The sequence below is a fragment of the Sphaeramia orbicularis genome, chromosome 17 (genome assembly GCF_902148855.1).
Source record: "Sphaeramia orbicularis chromosome 17, fSphaOr1.1, whole genome shotgun sequence".
Lineage (NCBI taxonomy): Eukaryota > Metazoa > Chordata > Actinopteri > Kurtiformes > Apogonidae > Sphaeramia > Sphaeramia orbicularis.
In genome coordinates this window covers 9875314-9893255 of record NC_043973.1, presented here as the reverse complement: position 1 = coordinate 9893255, position 17942 = coordinate 9875314, and the positions used below count along the sequence as shown (strand labels likewise).

Sequence of the window (17942 nt, the reverse complement as noted above, 5' to 3'; positions counted from 1 at the left end):
ATAAATCACTTAAGAAAGGTTAAGGAGAGAGAAAAATTCATTTGGGAACTGACACAAAAGTAGCACTGGGTCGTTATGGGTTAAAAAAAAAAAAAAAAAAAAAAAAAAAAAGAATTGTCCACTGCATTCCCTAAAAAAAATTTTGAAAAAACAAACAAAACAAAAAACAAGAACAAAACAAACAAACAAAAAAACTTGCATCATGCTGTTTCCAATAAATATAATTATATAATGTTAAAAAAAAAAAAAAGCCACAGTTTTTACTTTCCTGGTCAGGAGGAGATGATCTGAATGATCTGATGTTTCTGTGTTTTAATATTCTCCACATAGATCTTGCCTTTTTGTTCAACTTCCTTCCTCCCACACACTTGTACACTTTGGATTTTTTTTTTTTTTTTTTTTTTTTTTTTTTTTTTTTGCCGTGTGCACCTAACGGATGAAAACTTCTAAGACGGACTCCACGCCCATAAAAGCTGTACAGAGGCGGGGGTGGGTCCCATCCACAGCCACTCACCCGTACGGACACGGTGCTCCGAGGCGCAGGGCGCAGGACGCACCGAGGACGCGCGTAAAAACGCGTAAAAGTGATTCAACCAGACTCAACTCACAGCGACACAGTGTTTCATTCCTACCGGAACTCCCGCAGACTACACCTCGGACTTTTCTTTGTTTCCAAGCTCTGTCTCCTCAGATGATGCCTGTGTTTCTCACATGGAATGTTCGCCCAACACTTTGGATACATAATGTGAAGGTTTGTGTCGGAATAACCACAGACGCTGAGTGAAGGAAATCTAAACTCCCCAGTTCGACCATTGAAGCTTGTTTCAAGTCCAAAAGTGCGGGATGGGGCCGTCATCTACACTGCTTTTCATTGCTTTTTTGGGTAAGAAACTTTTCTATGTTGGATGTCTTTTTATTGCTTCTTCACTGATGCTCAGTGTAGTGTTGATAGTGTGGAAGTTTGTAGGACTTCATGCCTCCAGAATGAGTGGAGAGCATGTTTTACTCCACGTGTGCATAGAAAACAAAATAGTCCAACAGCATGTGATGGAAGATTTGATGTGGAAATTAATAAGGAGGGGAAAAGTAATAATAAGGTTTTCCAAAAAGTAAAAACCACTCTGGGGCAGCGTTTGTCAGGTGAGTCTGACATGCCTCTTTTCACCTGAGCACACCTGTTTACCCTCATGTCTGTGTTTGTGTCTGTGTCCAACAGTACTTGTAATAATATTGGCCGGTTAAGTTATGCCTTATGTTGCAGGGTATGTACACGTCTGAAGGCTAAAAGGCAATAAAAAGCTTCCCTGGGGCTTCATGGGGCAGATGAAAGCACCAGGAGAGTTAAGAGCCACTTAAAACATCCATCCCTGATGAAAACCCTGTCTGAGCAGCAGAGGATTATGGGACTGCAGTTGACCCAATCCATCTGCTGCCACTGACAGTGGAAGGCAGCGTTTGGCTGGAACTTCAAATGACCGGGTTGAGATAAAACGATATTTTGGAGTCCACTTATCCTTAAGTGTGTTTAAGTGAATCTAACGTTCAATTAAGTGGTGTGTTATTGCAGCCTTCCATAGTGGCAATGAAAATGCACTGTCAGCCTAGATTAGTGTGTGCTGTAAGTTTACCGAGGATGAAAAACCTCAGCAGGCCTCAGAGAGTGAAACAGCAGAGTTAAAATAAAAAAACAAAAACACTCATTCTCAAGAGTGAATGAACTGGGCTTCTATTGAGCAGCATCTGCTTGTACTTCAGCCTTTCACTGATATGAATCGAATATGACTACTGCTGGACTGAAGTGAAACCTCAACGTTTATTTCATCTGGCAGTAAAAGAATTGTTTGAATAAAAGGGGAAAATAGTTTAATCAAATAGGAACTTGCAATACAGCTGTTAATTGTGAAGTATAATGTAGAAATGAGCCAGTTTTAGCAAAGTTACATGATGAAAACGGGATGTTAGAGGTTGAGTGGCCAAAAATGTTAATCAAAATGATAACAATAGTCAGTATCAATTCTTATCATAAATGTCAGATCATCAGTATTTTTTAGTTTAATAGCCGATTGTTGGTCCTTAGTGAACACCACTGACCCAACAGCCAAACATTTGACAGATCTACAGGTAGAACATCAAAAGCAAATATATTAGAAGAAAAATCCGGATAATGGTACTTATATATACAGATAAACATACAATTTGAGCCTTTGATGATGTGACATTTTATTCCTATTTATATTAATGACACAAAAATTAACATCTCTATAGCATCAAAAGTCTGCAAGAGGTATACTATTTTGTTTTTAAATAATAAAACAATGAGTGCAAAGATGTCTTCTCTGGAACAGTAGTTATGTTTTTTAGCACAAAAAAGAGGTCAGTGTTTGTATATCAGCCTTCATGTACATGTATAAGCTGATGATGCATTGCTTATTTATCATGTTGGAGATATTTTGAAGGTCTTTTTCAGAAAATACAGACTAAAAGATGAATCAGTTACACTAGAAATTAGTAGTAGTAATTAATGGAAGTAATCAACAGTGAAGGAGAGACACCTTCACCTCATTCAAAGTACTGCTGTCAGAGATACTGCCTCACTTGGTATAAATATTCTGTATTAATGTGGTAAATGTGCTGATACTGAACCCTTTACAAACCACTTTATATCAGCTCTCATTATTCTGAGGGAGTTGTTTGAGTTTTTTGTATGTTTGTGGCTGCACAGAGCTCCTCTGGTCAACGCTGGCTTTGTAAGTTGAGTTTTAGGGCTGATTTTTGACCTTGGCCTCTGAAAACCTCCGAAGTCTAGTTACTTAGTCGACTTTATGGTAAGACTGAATGAACCCCAGGCAGCAGTGTGAAATTAGCACTGGAAATAAAAAGCAGACGAAAACCAACTTTAAATCATCTTTGACTGAGGGAGGTTCACATAATTTAATGTCATATATCACGTATGATCCTCTATCAAGAGTGAAGTGGCCATATGTGTGCGTGTGTCTGGATATTTTGGTTCATAATAACTTATAGAGATTAACCACAGGACCATTCCTACATGTGCATACATATTTCTCCTTATTAAGACAAAACCAGAAAATACAGAAATATGGACACAGTATTTAAAGCACACACTAATGTAGAGCTATATTATATCACTTTCAGAGGCAAAAGTTAGTGTTTAATGTGACCGCTGTTTCCATAACAAAAAGACACCAAACGCTGACGTGTTAAATGAAACTAGTGTAATCTCTATATCTCATGTTGTCTATCAAGAGGAGAGTTGAGTGCTAAGGGAGGTCACACAAAATACTTGGCATTTTAACCTGTACAAATCTGTGTTTCTACTTCTCTTTACATATTTCCTGTATATTCAGTTTGCATCTTGATAGAGAGAATATGATGTGCATATGTATGGTACGGTCATTATAAAACTAAAACAATAAGCCTAATGCTAGTCAAAGACTTTGCACAACACTGTACTGAAAATATCTTTTGTTTGGCCTAGATACACATGGAGTTGTTCCATTTGTAATGAGTTTCATAGTGGGTTTTTAGCATTACACCTAAGATGAAGAAAAAGTGAAAAGTAAAAAAAAAAACAGAAGAGGAGGAGACGTAAAAGCGGATGTTACAAAGCTTATTTTCAGGAAGAATAAGCTTGTGGGATGTTGTTTCTTATTCGCAAATTCAGAAAATTAGAATTGTGTGATGACTGTTTTGCATTTCCTTGAGTCACATTCTAAATATTGCAATAATTTAGGTCCAGAGTGTTTTTAAAAATAAAAAAAACATAACCTTAAACCTTAGCCTTCTAGAATTCCACAGAACACCTTGTTCTATATGTGCATATGTATACATTTCCTATATAGAAATCCCATGCGTGTACACATTATATTTGCATTTGAGTCATGATTCTAGTTGTAAAAGCTGGTGCAAAACAACATTTGTGTCTGAAAGGCAGTCGCCGTGAAGGAGAAAATGTAATAAAAATGGCCTATTCAGAAAGTTAAAGTATGAATAAGTGCTGTATTTCTAACTAAAATACTGTACAAAGTCTTGCCAAATCAGTAAAGCAGCAGCCCGACTTTAAAAGCATTCTCTACTCACATGTCATACAGTATTTGGACTTAACTTCCCACCTCTGGATTTAGTCGTGGAGTGTTGTTTTATTTTCACTCCCCACTTGAAATCGTAGTCGCTGCCAGAGTCTGAGATAACTCAAAGAACAGTCCTTTGTCTGGTCTCTGCACTGGCACCGCGGGATTTTTCTCTTCCCATAAACCTAGTGGAGTCCCTCTGCTTGTCAGGGGTCCCAGTGCTGTTACCTCACCAGTGGGACCGGGCCAACTGGAAATGTTCTCTGCGGCTTTAGGACTCTGGGAGTTTTGTGGGCGCTTTGATTTCGATAGAAGCAGCAGCATGGGAAGGCAGCGGTGAGGGTTTGAGGGGAGTTGTTCACATTATTGACTTAATGAGGGAAGAAACTATTGAAGAAACTCCCACTGCTCAGACATTCAACACTTATTAAATGCGAACATAAGAAGCAGTGCAACTTTTCCGTTTTTAAGAAGTAATTTTACAAACAAGCTCTGCATAACCTCTTTGTAATCATTTCCTCATTTATTTCCCCGAAAGGCTAATTTCCATTTTTGTCCTTGTTTGGCTTAAAATAGATTTTTCCTGAATAAAGCTTATGTTTCATTGTAATTATGATTTTTATTCAGCCACAAAGTCTTAACTTGTCCTGGTCTAACACTGCAGACTCTGAATCAGCTTTGTTGCTGCCAATAAGAACATTTCAGCCATGTTTCATTTATCTACACTTGTAATTAAAAACTTTTTCAGCTTCTTCATGCAGGTTCTTTACACATTTCATGTTACATGTGTTCATAAATGTCCCCAAATAAATCACATATCCTGATGTAGGTCATTTCCAAATAACATTACATCTCAATAAAATACATCACTGTAAATTCAGTGAATAAATAGTTGATGTAAGATGACCAAATTAGCCTCATAGCATAATTATTTAAGTCATAAACTATATGGACAAAAGTACTGGGACACGACGAATTCAGGTGTTTCTTTTTTAAGAGGGGTCTGGGATACAAAACAATAATGACAAATGTCATATATATTGTGATGAATATCATTGCATTGGTTAGTTTGGTTAAAATTGTTATCTTTGCTTCTTTGTCCTGTTCATGCTGATTTCAGATATAAACATCAGTATTAATAATCAATATGATATTTATCACAATATAAAACTATATTATGACCGTTGTCATTATTGTTTTGTATCCCAGACCCCTGTTAGAAAAGAAACACCTGAATTCAACATGTCCCAATACTTTTGTCCATATAGTGTATGACTTGGGCAATTATGCTTTGAGGCTAATGATGTGAAAAAATGTTGTGGGGAACAGTCTGTTTTTGCAAAGTACAGTTATGGACAGCTTTTTGCCAAAGCATGTCCACATTTTTTCTTGTCTTTTTCTCTGATCGCTGGTTTGAGTCCTTCTCATACTCAGAATTGCCTCCATTCTGTGTCATGCATGTTCACTGTTTTTCATATTTGTATATTAAGAGGAAAGCAAAGCATCGCAAATGATGGAAAATGCTCCTGTGAAAAGTGTGATATGCAACACAGTGAATTGTCTGACATGTCTCATCATCATATAAAATGGCATCAAAAGAAACTGGAGAGAGAAGTTGCAATTTTAAAATCCTTAATTCAGTCTTCTTTTTTTCTTTTGCTTTTTTGCCATTTTAGCGGTTTAACCACAGGAATAATCCGAATCCAAATTATTCCTTATTGTAGTATTTCCAAAAATTTAGAGAATCTGTGTGTAACGGGCACACATCAGTCAAATTCAGTTTAGAAATCTGCAACAGATCTTTACAGGATCGTTCTTCATATCTTGTTCATCTCCTCCTCAGGTGTTATTTATTAGATTTCCACTAAAGTGTTTGTTTGGATTATATGAAGTGGTTTAGTAGGAGGTACTTGGTGAGGTACTTATCTGTAGTCACTGTATAAGTTACAGTAAATTGCAGTCAGTGCAGAAGAGAAACATGGAAGATTCCATGTTTGTAGTCTTGTCTTTTTATCCAAACTGGAGACTTGTTGGAAAATGTCCATGGGCTCTATGTACTGTATGTAGTGAGTATGTTTTGCTATATTGCATCAATTCTCACAAACACCATATTAATTTATAATATGTAATCTATATTTACATGCAGGCAGTGGTTCATTTTGTGTCGTTTTAAGTTTGTAAATGGCTGTCAGTGGTGGTTTATTTGCACAGGTACATGTTTAAGAAAACAAAAGGAAGGGGCAGCTGCCTCCACTTGAACCCCCAGTAGATCCGAGACTATGTCCATAAGCTTCTAATAACACAGAAACACTCGTAAAGGGAAGTGTTTCATTCTTCTACTCCACTACACCTCACAAGCAATTATTAGTATTATGAATGTTTTACAGAACTTAATACAGTCGCAGGAAAAATGATTAGACCATCAAAAGTCATCAAAAACAACGGTTATGCAATCAAGTACTAACTCCTGTGTGTATCATGTGACTAAAACCGACAGAAAAGAAAACACGGAGTGCCTAAAAGCGCTGGTTTTGGCAGTACAACGCTATAGCTATTGATGTACGAACTTGGTTATTATCAAGAAAACCATGGGAAATGGCTAGATATCAGCTCTCAAATTAAACTCTTATGAGTTATTTTTGTTGCTATCATTATATTTGTCCAAACAAATGTACCTTTAGTTGTACCAGGCATCAAAATGAACAAGAAACTGAAGAAAACAAGGGATGGTCTAATAATTTTTTCCATGACTGCATTTCTTTGTAGTGGAATATCTTCATTTTGCTATGAATAATGTTACTTTTTAAGAGACGCACAGCTTTGTTAGAAACTGGTTTTGCTCCTTTTGTGCATTAAGGACTCTTTGGTAGTGTGTTAATACAGGACTACCCATGACTATGTAGTACACTGTTGAACATACAGATGGAATCATATTGTTTTCAGACACATTTACCTTTTCATTCTTATTCATATGCACCAATAATCACCTTTTTGTCCAGGTGCAATGATTACATATTGAGTCCCAGTTACACTTTAAGAATAATTCAGATTGTCAGAATCATTTCATGAGAAGAGGTAAAAATATTTTATTCCAACTCGATGGGTAACGATGCATATTATGATATAACTGAGTTCTTTCTTTATTTATTTATTTAGGGATCCCCATTAGTCTCTACCAAAGTAGAGACTAATATTGGGAATGGATCCCAGGAAGAATAAAGCATTACAATTTTTACATTTACATTTATATATGATATAACAATAAATAGTTTGAAAGTTTTTTTTGTGGAAATTTTGTTCCATTTACATTCCATTACAATCCATTTACATATGCAGTGTATATGGGGATTCCCATTTGCCCTCCTCCCATGCTACCCTGTGAAAACCTCCTTCTACCCTGTGCAGGATTTCCTAGATCCGCCACTGGACCGCATTATTTACAAATGCAGAGCCCACAGTTCAGGCATATTTTTTTTACTCTAATTTTTTCCCCCAACATATGCATATTAGAGTCTGACTATACCATAACAGTTTCCCTAAAATTATATATAAATTATATATGCGCCACTGTTTGCCTTCAGCATCAGATTGTATTGTAATATATTGAATCATAACCCTAGTATCACAAAACTGTAACATTAGATTCTTGTCCATGCAGAGTACCGCTGCCAACCACCATCGAACATAATAACACCCTGCCTATGAGTACTCATAAGGGACAAACAACACAGAGGTGGTGAAACTACACATATAGTTTATTCCAGTAGAAGTACAGATTCTTCTTGTACTTCTTACTTCAAATATAGATTTATCATCTTTACATGAGGCTCTGACACTATGGGAACATTTCTACCAATTGTTTTTCTGCCAAGCAACATGAAACTCATGTCATTAAAAATAATACTTCAACAATAAAATGTTCAGTATCAGGAATAGAACTGGAAATCTTATGATCCTTATCTGTTTTCTCATTACATTTTGTATGTCTTGGTTTTGTTGTGAGTAAGATACACCAGTGGATTCACCAAGGGGTTGTCCTTCCCATATGCTTTTGTCCGATCCATTTCAGATGGATTGTGATGTTGTAAAGATGAGCATTTATGCCAAATAAAAATAATAATTCCTCTCCAAGGTATTAAAACTAAAGTAACAAGTACTATAAAGTACAATGACATATTTGTACTCAGTTACTTCCCACCATCTGATAAAAGACACCTCAAATAAATCTCAACTAACCCTGTAAATGCTTGTCAATATCCCCACATAATGTTTGTATTTCCATAAAATCCAGTATTTAATAGCTCTTGTATGTCCTTGAGTGCCTTTGAGGGAAAATGAATATGTGTGGCTGTTGTACATGTATTTGTGTTTTTCTAACATCTGGCTTTATATGTGTGTGTTCTACCCTGAAGTTCACCTGCCATTAAACCCTGGGTGCTATTTCACCAGCGGAAACGTGCGAGGTTAAAAGTGTGTTTGCATTCTCCATCTCACCAGGGTTCCTCTAAATTCACACACTTGCGTACATACACACTACTTGTTTCTGCTCCCCTCATTGTGAAAACAAGCTGTTGGCAGTCGCTCAGGGTCTTTTCCCTGCACAGGGCCTGTCTACAGGTGCAAAAAAAACTGCCTAACACACAAACACACATTTAACACTCAGCAAACTGTGAAGCTTTTTCTTTGATTTTTTTTTTTTTTTTAGCACAGTGGAGCAGCGTTACTAATGCCACCAGCTGAGTCTGGGGATCAAGTCTCCCCACTGTCCAGTGTTTCCACTGAGCAGCGCTGTGATGTGGTGATTTACACACAAGCCTCAGCTAACATGCATCGAAGCCGCCTCGCTGGGTGTAAAACAGCTGGATGGTGCTTTGTTCTCCACGGAGCTTTCAGGTTCTTTTAATCAGATGTTTTTGTTCCTCCCTCTGTGTTATTAGTCTCGAATTAAAAGCACAGCGGCGACCACAGCAGCATTCCAGGGCGTTAAATGATACTACCAGGCAAGTCAGGTCCGATAGAAGGAATTTTAGGCAAAGACTTCATATTTCAAGGTTGATTTTGACGATATTAGGGTATTACATGGAATAAATCCTCACTGGAATGTGAGCTTTAAGGCTTTTCTTTGGCCGCAGGCTTTGAAAATGCTTTCATTTCCGATATTTTATCCTCTTTAGGCTCGGCCCATTGTTGAACGTATTTTTTCATGTGGTGCATGGAGGATACACAAACAGGGTGGGAACTGAATATTTTCTATGGTTCCTTTTAAATTTGTTTGTAGCTCCATGTCACAGAGATCTCCTCTAGACCTTTTGGTGTGAGTTTAGATCTGTTATGGGGAGCACAAAGTCTCCTTTTGATCTGCTCTAAGCTGTTCCTTCATCACATGATTAGCTAATATTAACTAATAAATGCTGCGCTCATACCAGGTGTTGCAGGTTCCTGATAAAGCCCTGTAATCCTCAGTTGATGACATGAGTTAAAGTGACTATATTAAGGCCTTGAAACACTTAAGAAAGGCTTAGAAGTTAGAAAATGTGAAGTGGAAACATGAGTGAACTTTCAGGCAACAAAAGTCAATATTTATTTTCTATGCAGACGTAAAGTCATTCTTTAGGTTTTTTTATGTGACATTCAAGGTCAGGTCAGTTCAGTGTTCATACATACCACATCTCTTTACGCAAAAGATTACAAAACTAAGACTTGACCACTTTAATTTACTTGACAAATAAACATTTTACAAAGCCGTAAGTCCCCTTTAAAGACTTGAATATACTATTTTAATAAACCACCATATAAGACCCAAAAAACCCCCAGCAAATCCTTACACTGGAGATTCATGTGTTGCCATTTCTGATATTTTCACCATGTTTGGGTAATTGTATTAATTGTTACACCCCTATATAGAAAATCTAACCTTACACAAATGTCATCCAAGTTACACGCTGTCTTTGTAACTTGAAATGTCTCTGTCCCATGACACACAAATGTCTTATACATTTGATGATTTTTTTGAGGTTGATAAAGTTTATAGACTAAAATATTTCCTAAAATAAAAAACTGAGTCAGTCCCAGTCAGTTTTTTTTTTTCCTAGAACACTCATCTGAAATGTTCGACCGCTTGTATCAAACATTTCAGATGAGTGATCTAGGAAAAAAAAAAAAAAAAAACTAATTTCAACCGCTTGTATCCGGGATCTTGTCCTTTCGGTCATGACCCAAAGCTCATGACCATAGGTGAGGGTAGGAACGTAGATTGACCGGTAGATCAAGAGCTTCACCTCTCAGCTCAGCTCCCTCTTTACCACAACCGACCAATACAGCGACTGCATCACTGCAGACGCTGCACCGATCCGTCTGTCAATCTCACGCTCCATCCTTCCCTCACTCGTGAACAAGACCCCAAGATACTTGAACTCCTCCACTTGGGGCAAAGACTCCCCACCGACCCGGAGAGAGCAAACCACCTTTTTCCTTTTTCAACAAGCGGTCGAAATGAGTTTCCTCCGCAGGGTGGCTGGGCGCACCCTTAGGGATAGGGTGAGGAGCTCAGTCACCAGGGAGGAGCTCGGAGTAGAGCCGCTGCTCCTCCGTGTCGAGAGGAGCCAGCTGAGGTGACTCGGGCATCTGTTTCGGATGCCTCCTGGACGCCTCCCAGGGGAGGTGTTCCGGGCATGTCCCACCGGGAGGAGACCTCAGGGAAGACCCAGGACACGTTGGAGAGACTATGTCTCTCGGCTGGCCTGGGAACGCCTCGGGGTCCTCCCGGAAGAGCTGGAGGAGGTGTCTGGGGAGAGGGAAGTCTGGGCATCCCTGGTTAGACTGTTACCCCCGCGACCCAGCCCCGGATAAGCGGTGGACAATGGATGGATGGACTCATCTGAAATGTAATGTTCTGGTATTGTCACTGCTGGTGTGTGGCTTTCTTTTTCAGCATAATGTCAAAGAGAATAGATTCTAATCCATTGAAATATAATATCCTTTTGTTTTGTAATGGTTAAGGAAGTGTTGGATTTGTGAAAATGCACATTGCAACACTTAGCGTGGGTTTCCTATCAGGTGGTCCTAGCTATTAAAAATGGGTACATACAGGTTACTTCTCCTGTCAGTACCCCTGATTATGATGCTGTTGAAGATCTGGAGTTGGTCCTCAAGTGCTTTCAATGGCTGCTCACTGCTCCAAATGTTTAGTGTGCGTGTGTGTGCACGTGTGCGTGTGTGTGTGTGTGTGTTTTAGGATGGGTAAAATGCAGAGATTGAATCCCTCTATAATATGAATAATAATGCAAGTTATTAAGCTTTAATCTTGTGAACATTACAAACAGGAGTGGTTTAAAACAAGGTGATGGACTAAATAGGACCATATTTAGTACATATTAAACAGAGGAAATTAGTATTAAAGGCTCACTACCTGCTGAAGTTAAGGAAAATAAAGGCCTCAGACGCTATTTGAGGACATACAGGGGTCCTTTTTACAAAGTACAACCCATGGCAGCATTTCTGATCTAAGCCTTCATTGTCAACTTTGTTCCCACAGGCTGGGCTGAAGGTTCATCTCTTCACTTCTCAGACGGCCGCTCCAGCCGTCTTTCCCTGGAGAAAACCTTCGGTCGGTCAGTCAAAGACTCCCAGTGCCAACACATGCTGAAACACCTCCACAACGGAGCCCGGATCACTGTGCAGATGCCTCCTAATGTAGAGGGCCACTGGGTGTCCACCAGGTGAGCAGCTGTGGATGTGTGACTTTGCATGTTGCTGTGAATATTTTGCATTTCCCCTGTAAAAGCCCTATATTCAAAACAAAAATGCTAAGTTTTAGGAGAGTTTTAAGTGCCCAGTATTGGTGTCTGTTCATGCCAAATCTTAAACGCAGTGTGTAATTTCTACAACTACAAGTCTGAATCAAACAGCAATAAAACATGTGGTAGTAGATGAAGTGGAATGGGATCATGTGATTTGTTGTTTTTCACCACTGTTGCTCTGTCTAATGTTACTCAGGCGGCAAACATGTTTACAGTTTTATTCACATTATATTTCATTCTACTCAAGGAGCCATAAAGCAGTAACAGGTGAAAAAATAAAATGGGTCGATACACTGAAAAACTTTGAATCTCTCTGAATTGGAACATTGTTGGAAACACTGGTGTAAGTACGCAAGTAAAAACAAAAAACCCATAGGCTGAATGTGGAAATGTTACTCATCATATATTTATATGTAAAATTTGAGATTTTGTAGGCAACACAACAGAGAAGTTTTTATTCATTTCCCTACAAGGGTTAGTCACACATATCAAGCATATGAGTCATATGTTTTGGTCAAAGACTTTGTTCTAAGATGTTCAGTGCAATGATTTATCATCTCAAGCAGAACATTTTTTCTGGAGCGGATTCAAATCTACCTGGGCCCAGTTTAGGGTTAGAGAGTTAAATCACGTTAAATACAGAAACTAGAAAATGGCTCCTTTCAAATGCATTATAACATGCATATCATCCCAGAAGGATGCCAGAAAAAAGTGGATTTTAAAAGGTTAAAAATGGGCTGAATTTATGGCTTATTGAAAGAAAGAATCTTCCACATACAACATCAGTATGGTTAAGGTTGTGTGCGTTTCATGTAACTCTGGTTTAAACCTAAAGCTAATTTAACCATAAAGAAAACAGAATTTGTGTCAACACATAAACATAACTCCACAGACATGTTGTTAAAGAAAATACACTAATAGCAATTTTGTTTTTTTTCTGTTGCAGCTGTGAGGTGAGGCCAGGTCCAGAGTTCCTGACTCGCTCCTACCGTTTCTACTCCAACAACACCTTCCAGGCCCATCAGTTCTACTATGAAGACAACCACTGCACCAAGCCCACCTACACGCTGGTGGTCCGAGGGCGTCTGCGCCTACGACAGGCTTCCTGGATCATCCGGGGCGGCACAGAGGCAGAGTACCAGCTCCACCGAGTCCAGATGGTTTGTCACACCACCACCGTGGCCAAAGAGCTGAGTCAGAGACTGAACCGAAGCTGCCGAGGGCCTGTGAAGGGTCCCTGGGAGCCGAACGTGATCTATGAGCTGTGGAGCGAGGAGGGTGGCTACGACTGCTCCAGGGAGCTTAACTTCGCCATGCATGAGCTGCAGCTGCTGAGGGTGGAGAAGCAGTACATGCATCACAACCTCGACCACCTGGTGGAGGAGCTGTTTCTTGGTGACATCCACACGGAGCCGTCGCAGAGGTTGTACTACAAACCGTCCAGCTACCAGACCGCCCTCCAAAATGCCAAGGTCAGTTCAGAGGCCGCAAAAACTTGACACCAGTTTTGTTAGATTTGAGTGTGGGTCACTGAGCTAAAGTCTCAGTGTTCAAGATGAATTCTAAGACTTGTGATATATTTGTCCACGATTTAGCTACAGATGATAATTTAGGTTGGTAGATTCATAAACTAATTGAGTACAATAACATTTTACACATCACTTACATTGTATCCTATACTGTAATGATTTTTGAATAATTTTCTTTTCATCTACTGTTGCCATTGGGTTAGAGTTTTAATTTGTCACATTCTTCAGTTTGGACCAAATACTTTATCCAAAATGAAAGTTTCTTTTCCTTTCTCCAACATATTTTATTCCCTCTTGCACGAAGAAACACTCTGTATCCAATCCAAGCAACTCTAAACCTGATCAGAATGTAATTGTAGCATCTGCAAAGGATCTGTTAAATCTGTTTTTTATCTATTCTCAAACTGGAGGTTCTCTTTCCAAACATGTTTGATCTGTTGACGTCTGGAGAGTTGTCTGTACTGACCAGTGAGGGTCAGTAGTGCAGAAACAAGGAGGAGAATCCTTCCCACCCGCAAACTCGGCTTCCTGTGTTCGTTGGAATTGATGATCCAGAGCCACGGCTTGAAAATGAAGCCAATGTGGAAGTATGTTCAAGTGCAATAGTTGACCACTCACAACCAAATCCAAAAAATTCTGGCTCCAAATGACTCCCAAGTAAATATGTTTTTCCATGAGTCAACAAGGCCTCAAACACTGTATGTGAGCCCTCCAATGATAGTACCAGTGATTGTTTTCTGAGATTTTAGGGTTAATACAAGGGGTCATTTGCTGTTTTGGTTTTATTTAACAGTGTGTTATCTGCTGTGTCTGACTTGTAAAGCTTGTTTTGGAGTTTGTTGAATAGGTTTTTCTTGACAGACAGCTCCATTATAGTTGTGGTTAAGAAGTTACACAAATTGAATGAATGAATGAATGAATGGGATTACCATTGTTTAATTACACTAACAATCTGATTAGCATTATTTGGCCACATTAGGTAATGTTAATTTGTTACTGCAGCATATAAATTTAGTTATTTGTGTATTTATGTATTATGGGAGGTTGATGTGAGATTTTAACTTGAAATCAGTTGGTGTTCTCAGTAAGTTAGAAGTGGTGTGAAAGGAAGCATCCTGAACTCATTTAGAAAGTCCTGGTTCTGAGGAGTAAAGATAGTGGGGACCGTGATCTGCTGCGTCAGACTGGCTCCAGTACAATATGATCCAATCCAATCCAACTTTATTCGTAAAGCACTTTAAAACAACCACTGTGGACCAAAGTGAAGTATAGAAGAATAAATTTTTAAAAAAGCAAAATAAGGGAACAAAATGCAAGAATAGATTAAAAAAAGGAAGATGAAACGCATCATTACATCAGTATAGAGGCTATGGTTAGAACATATGTGACCAAACAGGAGGTATCGTTTTATTTTCTGTCCCTAGCCATGTTCTCTGCGAAGCGTCTGCTCCCACTCCACTCCCACTTTGTCAACCATTCACACATAACAGAAACTGCATAAACAGACATTAAGAACAGACTTGGAGAGTGGGTTATTTGAAGAGAGGTCTTTACTTTTGTTTTGATACAAGACATGTCCACTGAAACTGATCATAACTGCTTGGAAGTCTCCCATTTATAGATTACTGTCTTAAAATCCTTTCCTTTTACTTTCTTAAAATTCATAGCCTCATAAGTAACACTCTTCACACAATGTTAATCATATTTAAGAATACTTAACCACAGCTCAGAGCAAGAGGTATTTTTTAGATTAGTGCTAAAATAAGCATCACCACACAAACATGAACTATGTTTAACCCAAAAACAGGCACTGTAACATGTTCACTGTGATGATTTCAAATTTTAAATCTTTTTTTTTTTTTTTTTAAATAAACCTAAAAACAAATCTGAGTAGGTAGTGTGATAAAAGATAATTTTATTGTGTTTTTGTTGATAGACACTGAAACTGAATTGTTGCTCTAAATAGTTAAAATTGAATACTAGTTTCTTTCTAATTCAGTGTTCATATTCTTACTCCTCATACACTTGCACACATTTGCCCCACTAGAAACCAGAAACTGTGTGTGTTTGTACATACTGATTTCATCTCCCACATATGTCGTAAAGAAAGAGCCCCTCTTTTGGCTTACAGGATGTAATTTCTCTATTTACACTGCTGAACAGCAGTTTCCCTGCCGGGTGAAATCCTAGCGTGATGTTTTCACTGTCACCCTTAACAGAGATTACAATGAAATCCTGTTCAGGTTTACTGTCTAAATAAACATTCATTTGTAGGGGGATGATGGGGCTTGGTGTTGCTGATCAGAATGTAAACAGTGTGGAGTGAAGAGCTGTGATCGGACAAGCTCCCCTGTGGTGTTCCAATGACCAGAGCTGCTCTCTTTAAGCCCTTCTGGTCTGTACAAGTGCAATGTGAAACCCCAGCATATCTCTGGGAGCGATCAACATGTGGTATTCCTAGAATTTGGAATCATGCAGCCATATGAATTATTCTAGCAAGCACATACCAGGTCTGATTTCATGCATGCCTGAGGCTCGTATCAAAGAGTTGCATGCTCACTGTTCCTCTTGGTCTTTACTGTATCAAAAAGAAGAATGTGATGCTTGTGCACAGATGCACTGTTTGGTGCACTTGTAAAGTCGCAGTTAGCATCTTTGGAGGAACTGTTTAGTTGTGGTTTTGTTTGTCAGTATTTGGAGATTTGGAGTCTTGGATTGAGGAAAAAATCTCAAATAAAACCACTGGAACATATAGCTGACAAAGTTAACACGTACATTAAAATAGAGTTAAAAGCAGAGGAAATACTGAAAATAAATTAATCATTGAGTCTTAATAAATGTTACAAGTTGCGGCACCTGTTGGTTGTGTAATTAGGGAATGCAATGTTTGCAAAATTGATTCGTTTGAATTGTAAAAGTTTTGAAGACTTGGAGAGATGTGACTACCCCAACGGCAGGTTCTCATCCATGGAGTCTAGAACACACTGCCTCTTCACAGGGAGCATCCAGCATTATGATGCATTGCCACCTCCTAGTATGTTTGATTGTGGACTAGAGGTCATATCTGATTGACTAAAAAGCCCAGAATTGACAAGACAATACTTTCTTTAACAAGAGCCCAATTACAGTTTAAGTTTCAACTGTAAGCTTTACCTCAGGAATGGGTTAAAACTGTCGTGACTTGTGATCAGTATGCATTGTTTACAAAATTTTTTATTATTTCATAAATTGTATGAAATGTCTCTTTAAAGGTGCCATGTGTTATGTTTTAGCAGGATCTAATCATAGGAATGTAGTATTCATAATTCACTACCGGCATACCAGAGTACCAGCAGATGTATGCTGCATGTTAATGCTAATGCTAGGTGCTGTGTGTGTGTTTTAGGATGGGTAAAATGCAGAGACTGAATTTCCCTGCAGGAAAGCAAGTTAACCTTTAGCCTTTTAATTGTCATAATTCTAATTGAATTGAAGTATTTATATTTATATCAGCTCGTCCACCATGTTGCACTTCCACTGTTTCTACAGTAACTCAGAATGGACTTATTTTTTCCATTTTCTGGTAGATAACAAATGAGAATTACACAGTTTCAACTTCTGTCTTAGAAGGGTGTTGAGGTTAGAGTGGTGTAATCTTCAACATCACCATCAGATGTCACAAAATACTACACACACTGAACCTTTAAGCTTGGTAACATACCACTACAGTATATCACCAGTGGGTTGCTATGAATATTCTTAACACCTAAATGTGTTTTTCTGGTGACTTTTGGGTGCAGTTGCTCATTAAGTAGGTACAGACTGTAAACTAGGATTTAAATCATGTATTTTCTTTTGGTGGTAGAAAATATCTCACTGCTTCCTACTCAATTTGACCATTTCTTGAGGTTGTAATGGTTTCTTTTTGGGGATTTTTATTGCCATAGTGACTATCCGATCCATTACTCTTTAGTGCTGTACCCAGAACTGGTCCCTGTCCAGAACATTTTCTGGTGCCAGCATGTTCATTTGTGGTTACTGGGTGGATCAGCAGTGATGCAAGAGCTAGACTGTGGACTGCTTTTAAGCCTGTTTTCTCCATTTTTGTTTTTTGTTAGGGCTTTGCTGCTTGTGTCACTGAAGTGGAGTAATGGCCACTTGATAATGATCCCGACATCTCTGTGTGTTTTTATATTGCTGCTGTCGTTTCGGTGGTTGTTATGTTTTTACATGCTCTGCTTTTTCACATTGCCCCTTAATCCTATTCTTCATGTTAGTCTAAATTTACACAACATAGGTTTAGCCTTTGGTGCTTCATTTTTTCCTCATGTAAAGCGTTTCTGATCTTTTTTTTTCCCTCTGAATTACAGTGGTAATACCTTGGCAGCTTCCAAATAAAGTGACATTCATTTCTGATTTTCCCTGATCTGCTGTGGTTTGGATTGTACCTCATTTGTACGTTACTTCAAAAAGAAAATAAATATACGGCCAAATGTAGAAGTAAAAAATTAAATTAATAAATGTCATTTAAATGATGCAAAGGC

At 38.5% G+C, this 17942-nt stretch overlaps 1 protein-coding gene across 1 annotated transcript in view; it reads left to right on the top strand.

Moving 5' to 3' along the window:
• Positions 1-519: 519 nt before the first annotated feature.
• LOC115437327 (protein APCDD1) overlaps positions 520-17942 on the top strand; it is a 29744-nt gene continuing 12321 nt past the window's right edge. Inside the window, exons 1-3 of the mRNA XM_030160544.1 lie at positions 520-883; positions 11626-11809; positions 12837-13362. Coding sequence (XP_030016404.1) covers positions 844-883; positions 11626-11809; positions 12837-13362 — 750 coding nt within the window. The 5' untranslated portion in view covers positions 520-843. The remainder of the gene's footprint in view (positions 884-11625; positions 11810-12836; positions 13363-17942) is intronic.